The sequence below is a fragment of the Lagopus muta genome, chromosome 3, assembly GCF_023343835.1.
Source record: "Lagopus muta isolate bLagMut1 chromosome 3, bLagMut1 primary, whole genome shotgun sequence".
NCBI lineage: Eukaryota > Metazoa > Chordata > Aves > Galliformes > Phasianidae > Lagopus > Lagopus muta.
The window spans coordinates 16,337,832-16,353,444 of NC_064435.1; the positions used below are offsets into that span (position 1 = coordinate 16,337,832).

General features: G+C 35.0%; 1 protein-coding gene across 5 annotated transcripts in view; it reads left to right on the forward strand.

Moving 5' to 3' along the window:
- Positions 1-15,613, forward strand: part of CSMD3 (CUB and Sushi multiple domains 3) — a 528,421-nt gene that overhangs the window by 185,572 nt on the left and 327,236 nt on the right. For all 5 annotated transcript variants that reach the window (XM_048939546.1, XM_048939547.1, XM_048939548.1 and 2 more), the window contains exon 6: positions 7,488-7,600. In XM_048939546.1, coding sequence (XP_048795503.1) covers positions 7,488-7,600 — 113 coding nt within the window. The remainder of the gene's footprint in view (positions 1-7,487; positions 7,601-15,613) is intronic.

A 15,613-nucleotide genomic window follows, 5' to 3' on the forward strand; every position in this document is an offset into this window, starting at 1 on the left:
CTCAGCACTGGTAAGGCTGCATCTTGAGTACTGTGCTCAGTTTTGGGCCCCTTGTTACAAGAAATACATAGAGGCCTTGGAGCGTGCCTAGAGAAGGCAATGAAGCTGATGAAGGGGCTAGTGCACAAGCTTTATGAGGAGCACCTGAGGAAACTGAGTTTGTTTAGTCTGGAGAAGGGGTGGCTTGGATCAGACCTTATTGACCTCAGTAGCTCTCTAAAAGGAGGTTGTAGTGAGGTGGGATTGGACGCTTCTCCTGAGTAACTAGCAATAGGACTGGAAGGAAAGGCCTAAAGTTGCTCTAGCAGAGGTTCAAGTTGGATATTAGGAAAAATTTCTTCTACAAAAGAGTGGTCAGGTTTTGGAACCAGCTGTACGCTGTTCTGGATAACGTGGGAGGAAAGTTACATCTTTTTGAGATATATATTTAAAATATTTTTTAGAGTAGATAAGCTATTTTTATTTGAAATTAAGGAAAATATTCTAGATGATGGAGTCTAGCTATGTATGGAGTACATAGCTGGCACAGAAGTAGGCTGGCAGTGACTGCCAGTGCATTATTGTAGTGATGAAAAGCTTTATAATTTGCTGAGAAGACAAACTAATTTCAGGAAAGGGGCAGTTACAGGAGCAGAATAAAGAATCATTTTCTGCTAAGTGCCATTAGGATTTTTGTCAATTTGCAATTCTACTTTCTGGGAATAATCACATAAGAATTATAAATTTAAAAGTTCATATTTTAGGAACTATAGATTTAGTAATATCTCAGCCAATATAAGTATATGCTTAGCTAGAATCATCTGAATAAAGAATCATCTGAAGTGTAACTAAAAGCTGTCAGGGAGAAATGTGTTAATGAATAATTGAATTGATAAACAAAATCCAAAAGATATTAGCTAATTTAAAATAAAACTACTCTTACTGGCATAAGTATTTCAAATAAGGTACAATTTTCTCATGCCTTGGGTTATTAACTTGTTTTCATATTTTTATCGTTACTAAGAAAGGAACTTTGTTCCCTTTGTAGTAGACATAAGTAGCTGTCTAGTAGGTGCTAGAACACGTGATCTACAGCTTTACTTTTATTTCACTTACTTATTTAGTAAGACCTCTTTCAGTAATAGTTTTATTGTCATTTATGCAAGCAGTGAGAAGCTGTTGGTTCTACATTGTGTAGCAGTTAGTTAAAGGGGTAAGAATTTAAATGAAAGTGCTAATTTATCTTGTATTATTAGATAACTATTATATAGAAAAGCAGCTGTACTAAAAAGGGCAGTTAATTAAACCTCTACTTTCCAAAAACCACACATTAAATTTAAAAAAAATAGAAAGATAAGTACAACAACTAAAGTCACTTTGTGGCTGTTAGAAAGTAGATTTCATATTCAAATTCACAATTACGTTGCAGAAATATTTTATATTTTCTAACCTGAAGGTGTAGGCTTCTAGCTTTTATATTGAATAGTGATATCATTTTAGTAGATACTGACTAGTAAATCAGAAAAAGAGAGGTAAAAGCCAAAGAACCAGACAGTTTGTTAGCTAAATGCCATGTTAATCTTGCAGCCATGTAGCAGAGAAGCACAAGGCTAACTAGCTGGCAAAACAGTTGTGCTGTTGATTAGCTAATAAATGATATAAGCTTATTTGGCTTTAACTAAGGGTTTCATCAGAGCAAAAAGATTTCTGTAGAATGTGTTGACTGTCACAGTTTCATATCACAAATACTAATTCAATGCTGGAGTTGTTCGATAATAAAATGATAAGTAAAGGGAAAATTAATTGATACGAGAATAATCTTTTATCCATAAAATAAGCTAAGATGGATACTCTACTTAAACCAATGTTTAGTGTGGGATTTCAAAGTTGGAATTTCTCTTTTGAAGGCTGCTTGCACCAGCATGATTTAGATTTGTGCATTTTTGACAGACAAGTTCCCTCAACAAGTAATTTTGAAAGAGAATTGGAAAATGAAAGTTGACTCTCTTTGGCCTCTTCCTGTAGTCTTTTACAAACTAGAATATTTTTCATTTTCTTTCTTACTTGACAAAGGTTGATGAACTAGGATGACATTCTGGGAGCCCCATCACTTTTTTTTGAAACAAGTATTAAACTGCTATGCTCAGTTTCCTGAAGAAGCGCTCTAACTTCTTAATTGTCAATATTTATTTTAAAAAATAAAAGCCTATATATGCATAACATATGCACATACCAAGAAGTACTGTAACCAGTGCTCCTGATTATGTCAACAGTAGGTTGAGCATGAGTCAACATGCCCAGGATGGCCAACTGCACCCTGGAGTGCCTCAAACGCAGCATTTCTAGCTGGTTTAGGAGAGTAATTTTCCCACTGTACACTGTCTTGGTGCAGCCTCACCTTGAGTGCAGTTTCGGGTGTCATAGTACAAAGAGGGTATAAAAGTACTAGAGAGTGTCCAAAGGACTATAAAGACGGTGAATGCTCTAAAGGGGAAGACATATGAGGAGTAGCTAAGACATATGATGTTGGTTTGTTCAGCTCAGCTCAGAGGAGACTGAAGGGAGACCTCATTGAAGCACACAGCTACCTCATGAGACAGAATAGAGAGACAGGAGCTCTCTCTCTGGTGACTAATGATATAACCTCATGGAATAGCATGAAGCTCTGAAAGGGATATTCAGGCTGGCTATCAGGAAAATGTTTTTCATCAAGAGGATGGTTGGACACTGGAGAAGTGGTCAAGGTACTGAGCTTGCTGGAGTTCAAGAAACATTTGGATAATGCTCACAGTAATATAGTCTGATTTTTGAGTGTTCCTGTGTGAAGTCAGGAGTTAGACTCAATAAACCTTATGGGTCTCTCCCAAACTCTGTGTTTTACATACTTTCTTGGAACAGTATTACTAGCTTCAGCCTACCTGAGAGGTATACAGAATAGCTAGATCTTACATCAGTTACCAACAAGTATGAGCCCATTTTTCCTTGGAGAACTGTGTTTTCTGGTTCATGTGGAAATGACTGGAAATTCAGTGGGGCAGGAGTATGGGCAGGAATCCCAAATAGAGGTGCAAGAATTTGCACAAGCACTTCCTTATCACCTCACTATTTATTTTCTTATCCACTCAACATATTTCTTTGCTAATTCATAGCACTGTTTATTTTTTTTTTCTTAAATTCTTTTCTAAACATCACCTTTTTTAAACATCACCCTCCAAATTCCTTGGATATAGGACTTTGTGTAAATTTCTTAAGCTGAAAAAAGTTATATTCTCTTTGTTCTCCAGCTGAAATTAGGAAGATTAGCATGTGGATTTCCATGATTTAAAAACACTCTAGAACAAGAATTCAATGACATATTCATAACCAGTTTCCAGATAGACATCTTCTCACATATGTTAATCATTGAGGGACAGAGGGTGCTAATAGTTTCAGAAATTTGGAAAGTTATCTTAAAACACATACAATTTTCATTTAGCTTGGCAGTGAAAGGATGGAAGGAACAGTGCCACATTTTTTTTTTCTATCAAAAGTTTTCCTCACAAAGTAAAATACACAAGCTTATTAGCTATATATTTAAGGGGTACTTTATTATTTTTCTTCACTCCTAAATTACTTCTTTTATTATGAATATAATTGACTTCAAATATATCAACTCAAAATCTGGAAGTAAGTCCAGACAAATGCCTTAAGGCTGAAAGCAAAACTAAATTGATGGTACCCTGGGAATGCAAACAGTTTTTTCATAACAAAAGTCACATGACCATCCACTCCAGCAGAATTTGTAGTAATGTAGAGAAATCAGAACTGCTTCCTTATCTGAAAATCACTCGCATGCTAAGTGTATATTGAGTGTTGAATATAGGATGAATAGAAAAGCTGCTTTCCAGGCCTTTTAGTAGGTATGAGAACCCCATATTTAGCATTAATTAACATTTTCCACATCTAATTTTCAAGCTTTAAATCTGCTGTCTTACTTGTAATTTATAGGACAGAAAACAAACAAGCAAAAAAACCATAAAGTTTGGTATAATTTCTTGAGAGCCATTGTTGAGTAAAAAATATTACCCTAAGACTAACATTTTGGTCAGTCCTATCTGTTAGAAGTAAAAAAGTTCTCTCTTTGAAAATACAGATGAATTGTTTTTAAAATCAACACTTTTCAAATTTAGCAAATGCTTACTCAACAAATAGCTTGTGAATTAATATACCCATAGAACTGGACATCTGTTCATTGTATAATGAGGATCATCACTCAAGGTTCAGAATATAGATTCCAAATCAAACCAAAATCTCTAGCTAAATTTTCAATTGTAACTTCTAAGATCTACAGAAAAGATAACACAAGTTTTCTTACCTGTACTTTTTTTCAAAGCTATTACTCATCACTGAATGTATCACTTTTAATAAAGCAGACTATTAACAGAAAGATTTAATGAAAGCTCTAATTTGTTTTATACAAAACAAGATTTTTTCAGTAGAAAATGTTGATATTTGAGAGTTTATTTTCTTTGTTCTTGCTTTTTCTTGAAATTGATCTTTTATCAGAATACATTGACACAAAGTGAAGTAGAATAGAACAAAAATAATTAATTTGGATGTTGCAAAGTTTTGCTTTGATTTAATTTTTTCTCTTAGTTCTGAATATTTATATTTGTCAAAGTTATCAATAATCTAACTTTACCATGAAGATACATCTTCATAGGGCATCTGGAATAAAATGCTTAATAATAATATGAAAATGAAACAGTGTTTCAGCATGAAGCACTGTGAGGGTGTTGCAATCTACATCAGGAAAGGAATAGAATATCAGGAGCCATCTCTGAATTACAGTCATGAGCTAGTCAAAAGCCTACAGGTAATCGTTAGAGACCAAGGCAGAAAAGGGTGTCTACTACTGGCCATGAGATCAGACAGAGCCTGTTGATGTGACTTTCTACCTGCAATTACAGGAGACACTGCAGTCGCAAGCACTCATCCTGCTGGGGGACTTTAACCACCCAGACATCTGCTGGAAAAGTAGCACCATCAGCTGTAGGCAATCCAGGAGGCTCCTGGAATGCACTGAGGATAAATTCCTGAGTTGTGTAATTGATGGCTCTACCAGGGGGATGCAGTACTGGACTGCTGCTCACCAATGTAAATGAACTGATTGGCATCATCAGGATTCGAGCCTGCCTGGACTGTGGTGACCATGCTATGCTTTAAGATCGTGTTCTGGAGGGATATGAGACAAAGATAAAATTAGGAAGCTAAATTTTAGGAAAGAGAAAATTCAGCTCTTCAGGGAGTTAGTAAACAAATTACCCTCCTCATGGAGGGTAACACGTCCCATGGGTAAGGGTGCAGAGAAAAGCTGGCAGGTCTTTAAGGAGGCTTTTCTCAGGGTGCAAGATCTCTCCATCACCAAGTGCAGCAAGTCAGGAAAGGAAGGCAAGAGACCAACACGTCTGAACTGGGACCTACTGGTCCAGCAGATCCCAACTGATGTGAAAGAAAAAATGCACAGGCTTACAGGCTGTGTAGAGGTGGGGTCAGGAAAGCCAAGGCCCAGCTTGAATTAAACTTGGCAAAGGATGCCAAGAAGTACAGGCACTTCAAACAGAAAAGGAAAGTCCAGGAGAGTGTACCCCCCCAAGTTATTGACACAGGAAAGCTGATAGCATCAGACAAGGAGAACGCTGAGGTACTTAACTATTCTGCCTCAGTCTTCTCTGGTAAGCACTCACTACACAGACCTCACATTTGGTTTTGTTGGAGGTACTTAGAGAAGAAACATCCATGCCACTGTAAGCAAAGATCATACTCGTGACCACCTGAGAAAGTTGAACACAAGCACATCTGTAGGTCCACTGAGATGCATCCCAGAATCCTAAGGGAATTGGCTGATGTAGTCCTCAAGCCACTCTCTGTGATATCTGAAAAGTCATGGCAATCAGGCAAACTTCTTTGTGACTGGAAAAAAGGTAACATCATAACTGTTTTTAAGAAGTGTGACTTCAGGAATTACCGACCAGTCAGTCTCATCTCAGTATGTAAAGGGGAGCTACAGTAAAGGAGACATTTAGTCTGTGATAGAACAAAGGGAAATGGCTTCAAGCTCAGGAGAGGGTAGATTTAGGTTAGATACAAGAAAAAAATATTTTACAGTGAGGTTGGTGAGGCACTGCAACAGGTTACCTAGTGCTGTGACTGAACCCCTGTACCTGGAGACTTTCAAGGCGAAACTGGAGAAGGCCCTGGGCAACCTGATTTATCTGTGCTGTCCTTGTTCATTGCTGGGGAGCTGGGCTAGATGGCCTTCAGATGTCCCTTCCAACTCTAAGGATTCTATGATTCTACAATTCCACAAGACTCTGTTCAGATATTCACCAAGAGATATTGACTGAGGTTGTAAAAGCTAACTGAATATGAAGATACTTTCTTATAGTTCTCATTTAGCTGCTGTTTTGCTAGATGATTGAAGAAGCTTTCTCACACTGTATGAGTTTCTGTCAGTAAAATGGAGATAACAATACTGATAATGATATTATTGTACTTTGCAAAGCCAATTCAAATGCTAGATGTAAATTTCTCTGTAAAAGTAAGGTATTATAAAATAGAATCCATTCATGCTCTTACTGGTGGATTGCCTGAATAAGCTTATATCCTATTATGTAGTAGGGCTTTTTTTTTTTTTTTTTTTTTTTTTTTCAGAATAGGAGAGCAATCCATAATACCTGAACATAAAATGGCTAGTGTTTCATTGTTAACTACAGGAAGAGCTTTGTTGAGAAATAAATGGAGGGACTTAAATATGTATGTTGACATACTGAAGATGTGACTTACCTTTATTTGTTCAGTGGGAAAAATATCTTGCATTATTGACTTAATAGAAAGATTTCTTATGAAAAGCTTATTCACTTTTAGATATTCAAGTTATCTAGTGAGAAAATCATTACCTCTAATGCAGACCTTCCAAATGAACAAATCAAGATGAAAAACTACCATGATTAGAGTAATGCCCTAACACTAAAAAAACAAACCAAAAACAAACAAAAAACCCAGCAAGCTAAAATAACACTGTTTAGCTGGGTTTGAGAAAATTTTCTTTGTAGAAACTCATGTGGCTTGGATTTGGGACTAAAGCAGTGTTGTTGACAGTCTAAAGTTCTGGCTGTCAGCAATGCCTGCACACTGTGAAGGCATTCTCTTTTTCTCTCTCTGCCCCCACAGTAAGTAGGTTGTGCCAGGGACAAAGTGCTTGGAGGGGAGAAATCCTGAAAAGAGAGCCCAAAGTGATCATAATACATACACACAACACTGTAGTCATCAATAAGAATTGAGCTTTGGGTGCTGGCTGGTGTTGCTTGTGGGATGTTGTGAGTGATTTATGCGACTTGATTCTACCTCCTTCCCCCATTTCCCTGATGATCCATACAGAACATTATCAGAACTTCATAAAAATCTACTGTCTTCAACCCTGGTCACTTTTCAACTTTTAATAATATTTTTTGTCTGTTTTAATTCAGGCTCTCTGGAATGAATATACCTCCTCCAGTTATCAGCAACAAAAATTGGCTTAGACTGCGTTTTGTAACTGACAGCAATCATCGATACCGTGGATTTAGTGCTCATTATCAAGGTACATCTATAAAAATAAATTTTGTTATTGTTGCTTTTTTGTTAAAAAAATTGAAGTTGTTGTGTAAATGAAAAATCTATTTTACACTGAAAAAATTCCCTATATATTTTGTATTTGCATAAATACAATAAACGATAAAGTCAGTTGTATGACTTATCATATCCAATTACAATCTATTAGAGTATGGATAGTGTAATACATAGAATACATTCCGAGTTACAACAGGTATCTACTTCCTTCTCCCCTGTGTAGTACGTAGTTTTAAAAATGATCCTTATTTCCGAATGAGATTGCAAAACAGGCGCAGAAATAATGTTTTCTTCTTTAAAATATGTTTACCTCTTTGATTTTGTTAGCCATGTTTGTAAAACAGTGAGTTAATTTCTGTTTACTAATGTGGCATTTCATCATTGTTATCTCTTACTACATACTTCTGAATACAATGTGCTATTAAAGATTTAATTAACCTGTAAGATTGTTATCCACTGTTTTTATGAACAACCATTACTCTGAATAGGAGTGAAAGCATCTGAAGCACTAACTAGGGAATATCACAGTTTGGAGGAAGATCATAATAATGATGAAGCTCTGGTAAAAACTGAGCTCCATTAGTATATGGTAATACAGTCTGCTTTTTCGCAAACATTACTGTAAGCAGTATTTTCCAGTATCTGCAGTGCATCAATGGATCTTCAGGGAACAGTAGCTCTTTTTGTGCTCTTTAGCTTTTCCATTTTTTTTTTTGTTTGTTTGTTTGTTTTTTAATGTGGAAAAAAAATAATCATCATCATAACATTCCTAATGAGATTTAGTTTAGGAATTTCTTTTACGTTTCTCTGTAAGAAATTCATCATGGGAAGACATTGGCTACATAAATGTTTGCAGAATCTGGTAAAATTCATCACCAAATATGATAAAAAATACTAAATTAGGACTACTTTTTTAATGTAATTTGATCTATATGATTGCCTCAGATAATATATTCTACATATGCACGGAGAATAATTTGATTATTTTAGCAATTATTATGGCTATTATTTTAGTATATATACACACACTTGTATACATATACTTAGAGTTTCTGAGATTCTAGATGTCTTGAAATGTGTACTGTAGTGAATTCAGGTGAAAGAATCTTCCTTAATGTAGCTCCACATCTTCCACAGCTTTCATAAAATGGCACTGACTTTTTTTTTTTATGTCATTATTAATACCTCATATGATAAACCAAATGCTTTACTGCAAAATTCCTAGCTCATTGGATTGTAAGAAGACATAAAATAGAAACTTTGTGTTAGATCCTATCTAGTAACTGGTAAATAGTCTGATAACTATTTTGGAAATTTACATAAAGCAATTCACATTAATCGGATGTTCATTTTTTAACTACTGAGAATAAATTACATTTCACATGACACACATCTTGTATCATACTTGCATTCCTGATGCAACTGTGAGGTGTTAGGTGGTAGAAGAAATCAGACTACTGTTTAGTTTCAGAATGTTTTCTGCAAGTCACATAAAAGACATTAACAGGCAGCTGTGATTTCTCATAATCACCTAAATAATACACCTAAGTTAGTGGTGATTACATTACTGAATTCATATTATTTTGTTTCTGTCATTTAATTTTTGACATTATATTGAAGAATGTGTATTAACATCTGCTCTATGCTTAGCTGTGAAAGGCTGTAGTATGAAGGAAAAAGTGAAGAAAATATATTTTACTGCTGTATGGAAGAAAAGAAAAGATACACAGGTAGTTAATTCAGCATGTAAAATCATTAGATGTTCATACTGCAAGCAGATGTAATCATTATAAATTAAACCTGATTGTAGAAGATGAGACAATGCAATTTGAGGTAATAAGGATAGTTGTTTCAGAACTTACAGCAGACTAAAGAAGAAAGTGTGAGGAAAGGAAATAACCATATGAAACCTTTCATAAGTTCAGAAAATTATACATATAGATAAAATATTCCACTTTAAATGTGCAAACTCTTCATTTTTTAGTTAGAGACTATTTTAAGTCTTTTTCTGAAGCCAATTATCAAATTCACATGAATTATCAAAGAAGATGACTAATAAAAGAATTATTCCAAATAACAGTGCAGTATAGATAGATGAGACAGTTTTTCTAGTCAGGAATTTACTTCTATATCATTTTCAAGGAGAATTGTTAACTTTCTCAACCAACTACATTGTCTTTTTTATTAATTTCCAATGCTACTACATCTCTACAGAAAAAACATTCCAAATACTGGAGTACAAAACACTGCATAATTTTATTTCCCCAATGTTTGGCACTTCAGTATTCCTTTCACCTAATTACTTCTCTGGCTTGATGTTTTTTGCAGAACTACATATTTTATGCTAATGTATTTGTGTGGTGGGTTGACCGTAACTGATAGCAAATCATCCACACTCACTCATTCTCTCATTTTTGAGCAGGGAAGAAGAAAAAAGACAGAAAACTTGTAGGTTGAAATACAAACAGGGGTGATCACTCAACTACTGTCACAAATATAACAGACTTAAGAAATGTAACTTAAGACATTTAGTTATTGATTTGGGTGCTAGGAAGAAGCACATGGATATTTGAAGAGATAAAGAAAAAATCTATCAGCTTTTGCAGGCTTAACTTTGCTTTCTGACGCTTCCCACTTCCCATGTCTACTTTGCATACACCTAGTCTCTTCTGTAATGAGAGGGGTATTACAGGAATTTTGAATCAGGTTGCAGCAGTTTATTTCTACTGCTCCTCAATTCTCACTCTCTTCCGGTACTCATTCCTTCTTACTCAATTCCTCTATATTAACGTATAACTGCAGTCTCTTTAGGAAAATGCATGCTCCAGCATAGGTTACGCACAGAGTAATTTTTCTTTTGGGATTATTAGCAACTCTACTGTAAAGTACTTCCTGTGTCTTTGCTCTTGCTCCTTTCCATTTTGTTCACTGCCCTTTCTTAGGCAGGTGTTCTCATGCAGGTGGGCATACGGCTGCATCTTGTGATGACTCTGGCTGTGACCTACATATGTGTGGCAGCCCTTGTTCTCCTATCAAAAAGGTTGCATGTGCAAGCTATCTGTTACTGAAACATCATTTGTACCCAATATCATCTGCAAAAACTTGTTGCTAATTTTATTCATGTCTAACAAAATAAACCAGGTTAAGCAGAATATGAAATACCCAAATGTTTTTTTTTTTTTTTTTCATTCTATTCTCTTAGATGTATGAGAATTGCTTTTTAAGTTTCTTTTTCACAAGGCAGCCTCACACGTCATAGCTTCAGCATAATATATGAAGTTACTGTGGCCTAGCCATTGAAAAAGAATAAAAATGATGCCATATATGGCTTCAAGTCAAGGTGCATGTGGAAGAAAAAAAAAAAGTCATAAGCAACCTTTTAATTTCATTAATTATCACATTTTATATAATTTTTTTGTATAAGGCTTCAGCCTTGCAAACACCTGTGAAAATGTTTGAATTAGTTTATCCAGAACAAGTGAAATTAACTGAGGTCCATAAGCATAAGGGAAACTGTCAGCTTCATGTAAGTCCACTGTCATGCAGGTTATGCGCTGATTCCTTTGTAAAGGTATTTTCATTCATGAAATATATTTAATTAGCAGTTTCTAGAGGATGCTAATGATCATAGTGATGTATGTATGTTAATTAGAAGAAATTCAGAATATATCCCCTTCCTTCACACCTCCCAGGTACTAGTGACACAGCCAAGATACTCTTCATGCTTGATAATCACCTGCGTTTTAGTATTTCTGTACATTCATTGAAGGGCTTTGGTCATGGTGTCTTCTATCTTTGTTGCTTTGTTAAAACTCCTTTTGATATTGAAGTTGTTTAACGAAGTTCAACCAAAGCTTTTTGGATAGGCCTGAAGCTGCTGCTGCGGCAGTGGTAATCTTCTATTTTTAAAATTAGTTGTCATTTTTACTCCATCTATTTACTATTCCCTTGAAATTTCCTTGCGTTTGCTACTTTCTGTTGGCTACTCTTTGCACCCTATTACTTATGTATGAATGCATAATATTATCTAAGTTGACAGAAGGGATTGAGTTAGCTTCACAGCTTCCAGTCTTATAGATGAGTGTACACAAGCTTCAGTTATTTGCGTCAAATATACCTTGACTCTGAAAGAGCTTCTGGAAAAGAAGCTTCCATTTTCTGAGAAAGATTAAGACTGTAGTTTCACTATCTCTTGAGATCCGGCATTCCTTCATTCCTCATCCACCACTAAACCCATGGAAGGTTTCAGTGTGGACTTGTACTTGCTGTTCATCTAACTGGTGAAATTAATTTCCTCCCTTATTTCTTTCTTGCATACTGTACGCAGTAAATCAGCTGTGCGGTTTAGGGCACATACCAAATAGCACTTAAATGAAGAAAAAACAGTATCAAATATTTGAGTTTGACTGAGTGTACAATCAGGTCTGCTTTACTTATAAGAAATCACAGATGAAGGGGTGAAACAAATTCCTTCTCAGAAAAGGATAAAATTAAATCTCAATCTACTTGCAAAAAGCATCCTAATGGTTTTGCTACCTAATACCAGACAACCAGAATTGTGGAGCTGAAGTAAGATGAATGCCAGTACTTGTAGTGTGTGATACAAAGAAAACTGTGAACACTTTTTGTTTTTTTGTTTTTAATGTTTTTTTCTTTTTTCTACCTTTTTTTTTTTTTTAATATATATATACTAATAGCAATCTATCTCTATTCCAAAATGATCTATTAAGGTAGACATTTCATTTGTTTTGCTTTGAGGGACAATTTGAAGCAACTGACAGTCAGGTAAAGAATTTCTTACTGTGAAGTAAGTAGTACTAAATTGCCTCAGAACATTGTGGCTAGAGTTGCCAGACAGGAAAAACATCTTTATTACTTTTTTCAGAACATCCAACAATTTAAATGCAACTTGTCATTAGTTACTCCTCTCAGAATCTGTTGCAACTAACAGTTTGTAGTACTTGTGCTGGAGGTCACGGCAGTCATGATGAAAGTTTAAGTGAGGATTACTAGATGTCTAATGCCCATTAAATTTGGGAGATATGGAGCACAGTTCAGCTTTTCACAAATATATATGTGCTGACATGCAGGATGATGTAGGTTATCCAAGGTATTTTTAGGATACTGGCAGAACTGTGCAGGCTCTTCTTCCAGTTGGAAACAAAATAGGAGGCTACAAAGCAGTGTGTTATGAAATATCCAAATTGTGTATGGACATCTGAATCTTCTCCACACCAAGATGGTATTACCAGTGCAGTTCACAGAGTGATTCAGATGACCATACTGGAAAGGCAAGGTAGAGATGATCTAAAGCAATCATGTCTCACCTATAAGCAACACACAGCCTGGTGCATTCTGTACTGCAGCTGGCCCCCTGCCACCACCATCATTTATCACCACCAAGCAGTCTGGTCTGGTCCTAGGCATGCATAGATTGCTCAGCAAGAAGCAAACCATTGCTGTCCTGTTAACACTGACTCGGCTGAAACCAGGACAAAGGAGAGTGCAAAGAATTGCTAAATCAAGATATGGAGAATAATTTTACACTTTTTAATGCATTGCTATGAACAATAGTGAAAAATAGTGACAGCCTTGCTTTCCATTTTAATAAAGGAATTTGAGAATGAGTTTCGAAATTGATGAAATATCGATTTTTTTTTGTATATTTGTGACCATATTTTCAGTTAACATAAATACATTACCTATGAATATTCAGGTAGAATAGAGGTGCAATCAGATAGTCAACTCAAAAATTTGATCATGTCTCTTTACTGGGCTTTTATATGCCTTATATTACCAGAGAAAAATATCCCTTATTTCACTATCATGTCTTGTTCTGTTATTGCTTTTTGGCAGTATGTACATTTGTGAATAATTACTTCCAAAGATGAATAAAGAAGAATAAAATTAGATCAAAAATCTCTTATAAGTACCTTGGGAACTCACTAAGAATTGTAAGCATTCTGATTAAACCAGACTGAAGCATTTGTTTAACCAAAACAAGGTCAAACATCCCACTAGTTTTTTGTTTTTGTTGTCTGTTTTAATAAAACATAAGTTTTCTTACTCAGATAACTGAGTATATTGTATATTTTATATGCTGCTCAAGATACTATCCACTCAATGTAGCCCAGGCAAGCCAAAAGGTTGGATACTAGTGCTCTAGAGTAATTGTATTGTGTTAGCAAATTAGAGGGAATTTACAGGAGGCAGTGCCCTTCCATGGGAGAAGGAAGAGAGAAAAGAACATATAAAATGGCAACTAACAGCAATTAGGCAGCAGTTGTCTTCTGTTCAGGAGGTATACTTTAAAATGGATTAAAACACTGTTCTTCTGACTACACTTATTAGATTACCATTGATTATAATAGGAGTTTACATACCAAGGGCAACTATGACGAGCAAATATAGGTACCTGAGAATCTGAGATTCTTAGATCTAATCTCACATGAAGTGTGTAGTCACTGAGAGTTACTCACTGAAATGGTTTTTCAGTACTAATGCACTCACGGGATTTTGAGATTCCCTGAGTTAAATTAAAGTGCTGCATCACTTGTGTCAGAGTTATAGAAGCCTACTACTTTAACTGCTTAGCCTGCTTATGCTTAGGGTGGTGTAAAGTATTTGCCTTAGTAATTTATTTGGCAGATGACAGTTCTATTGTTGTTTTGTTTGTGTGTGTGTGTGTTTCTTTTACTTCTTTTTTTTTTTAATGGCAAATACTTAGTTCTCTATATTGTAAACTCTAAAATCCTATTGTCAAAATACAGCCCAGATAACTACCTGATTTAGCAGCGAATGGAGGAAAAAGAAACCCTTTTCTAATGAAAGAAAATTCCAAGACTTTTTCATTAGATTTTTTTTTTTAATCTCCAGGCTTAACAAAAACATAAATCACATATGTGTTTATAAAAGAAAATGATTTTTAGTGAAGTTCCATACTTAGGTGTCTGTTAGCTCTGCATCATCTTGTACTGAGCTATACTTTCTGAACAGATTATTTTTCACCTTTCCACTCTAGAGATGTCTTTTATTTGCAGCTAAACACCCACACAATGACAGTGTGCAGACTGACAATGTTTTTTCTCCACACAAGACAGAGAAAACAAATTGCTCCATTTCATTGTCCTCCCATTTTAAAATACATACTTTTAGAATTCCCCTACTCATAGTCTTTAGTAACACCTGTTGAAGGTTAACTAAGTTAGTCCTATTTCTTTTAACAGAACCAGAAATATTTATTTCTAAAATTTCATTTGTTTTTTCTACTTCAAATAAGAACAACATTCTTTAAAATATGTGAACAGAACTAAGATTAAAATTGAAAACATTGATAGTGTTAATGTTTAAATTAATGGATCACAGTTTCCTTCTGGAATAGAATTGAAATGTAGTAAAGAGTCCTTTCCAGGCAGGATTTTACTTATTTATCTATGTATGTACGTATCTATCTATCTATCTATCTATCTATCTATCTATCTATCTATCTATCTATCTATCTATTTTTGTGGTTTAATGAGTGTGTCTTCTTAATTTCAATTATTCTAAAAAGAAAAATACCCATAAATGTTGTAGTTGCACTGAAACCTTTTAATATGCTTCTGTTTAAAATTCTTACAGACATGCTCACTGTTCGTGAAAGGGAAACTGACAATTTTTTAATGTGCTACTGGCTACAAATAATTTCAATTCCTCTGTAGAAGAAGAAAAATTTGTACTTAATTATTTGTAATTTCAATTGGCTAAAATGCACCATTTTTATAAGGTCAAAACATTAATGCATTAACATGTGCATCTATTTGCCTCATGACCACCAACCAGCATAACACACTGCACTGACGGTCTGTTCATGTCAAGATAAAACAACTGGGGGGAAATTCTGAAAAAAAAGTACTAGCATAGTACTTTATTTATTTATTGGAATATTTATCAGAATGTTTAGTGCAATGCATATTTATCAGAATATCTTACGGTATTGACATAA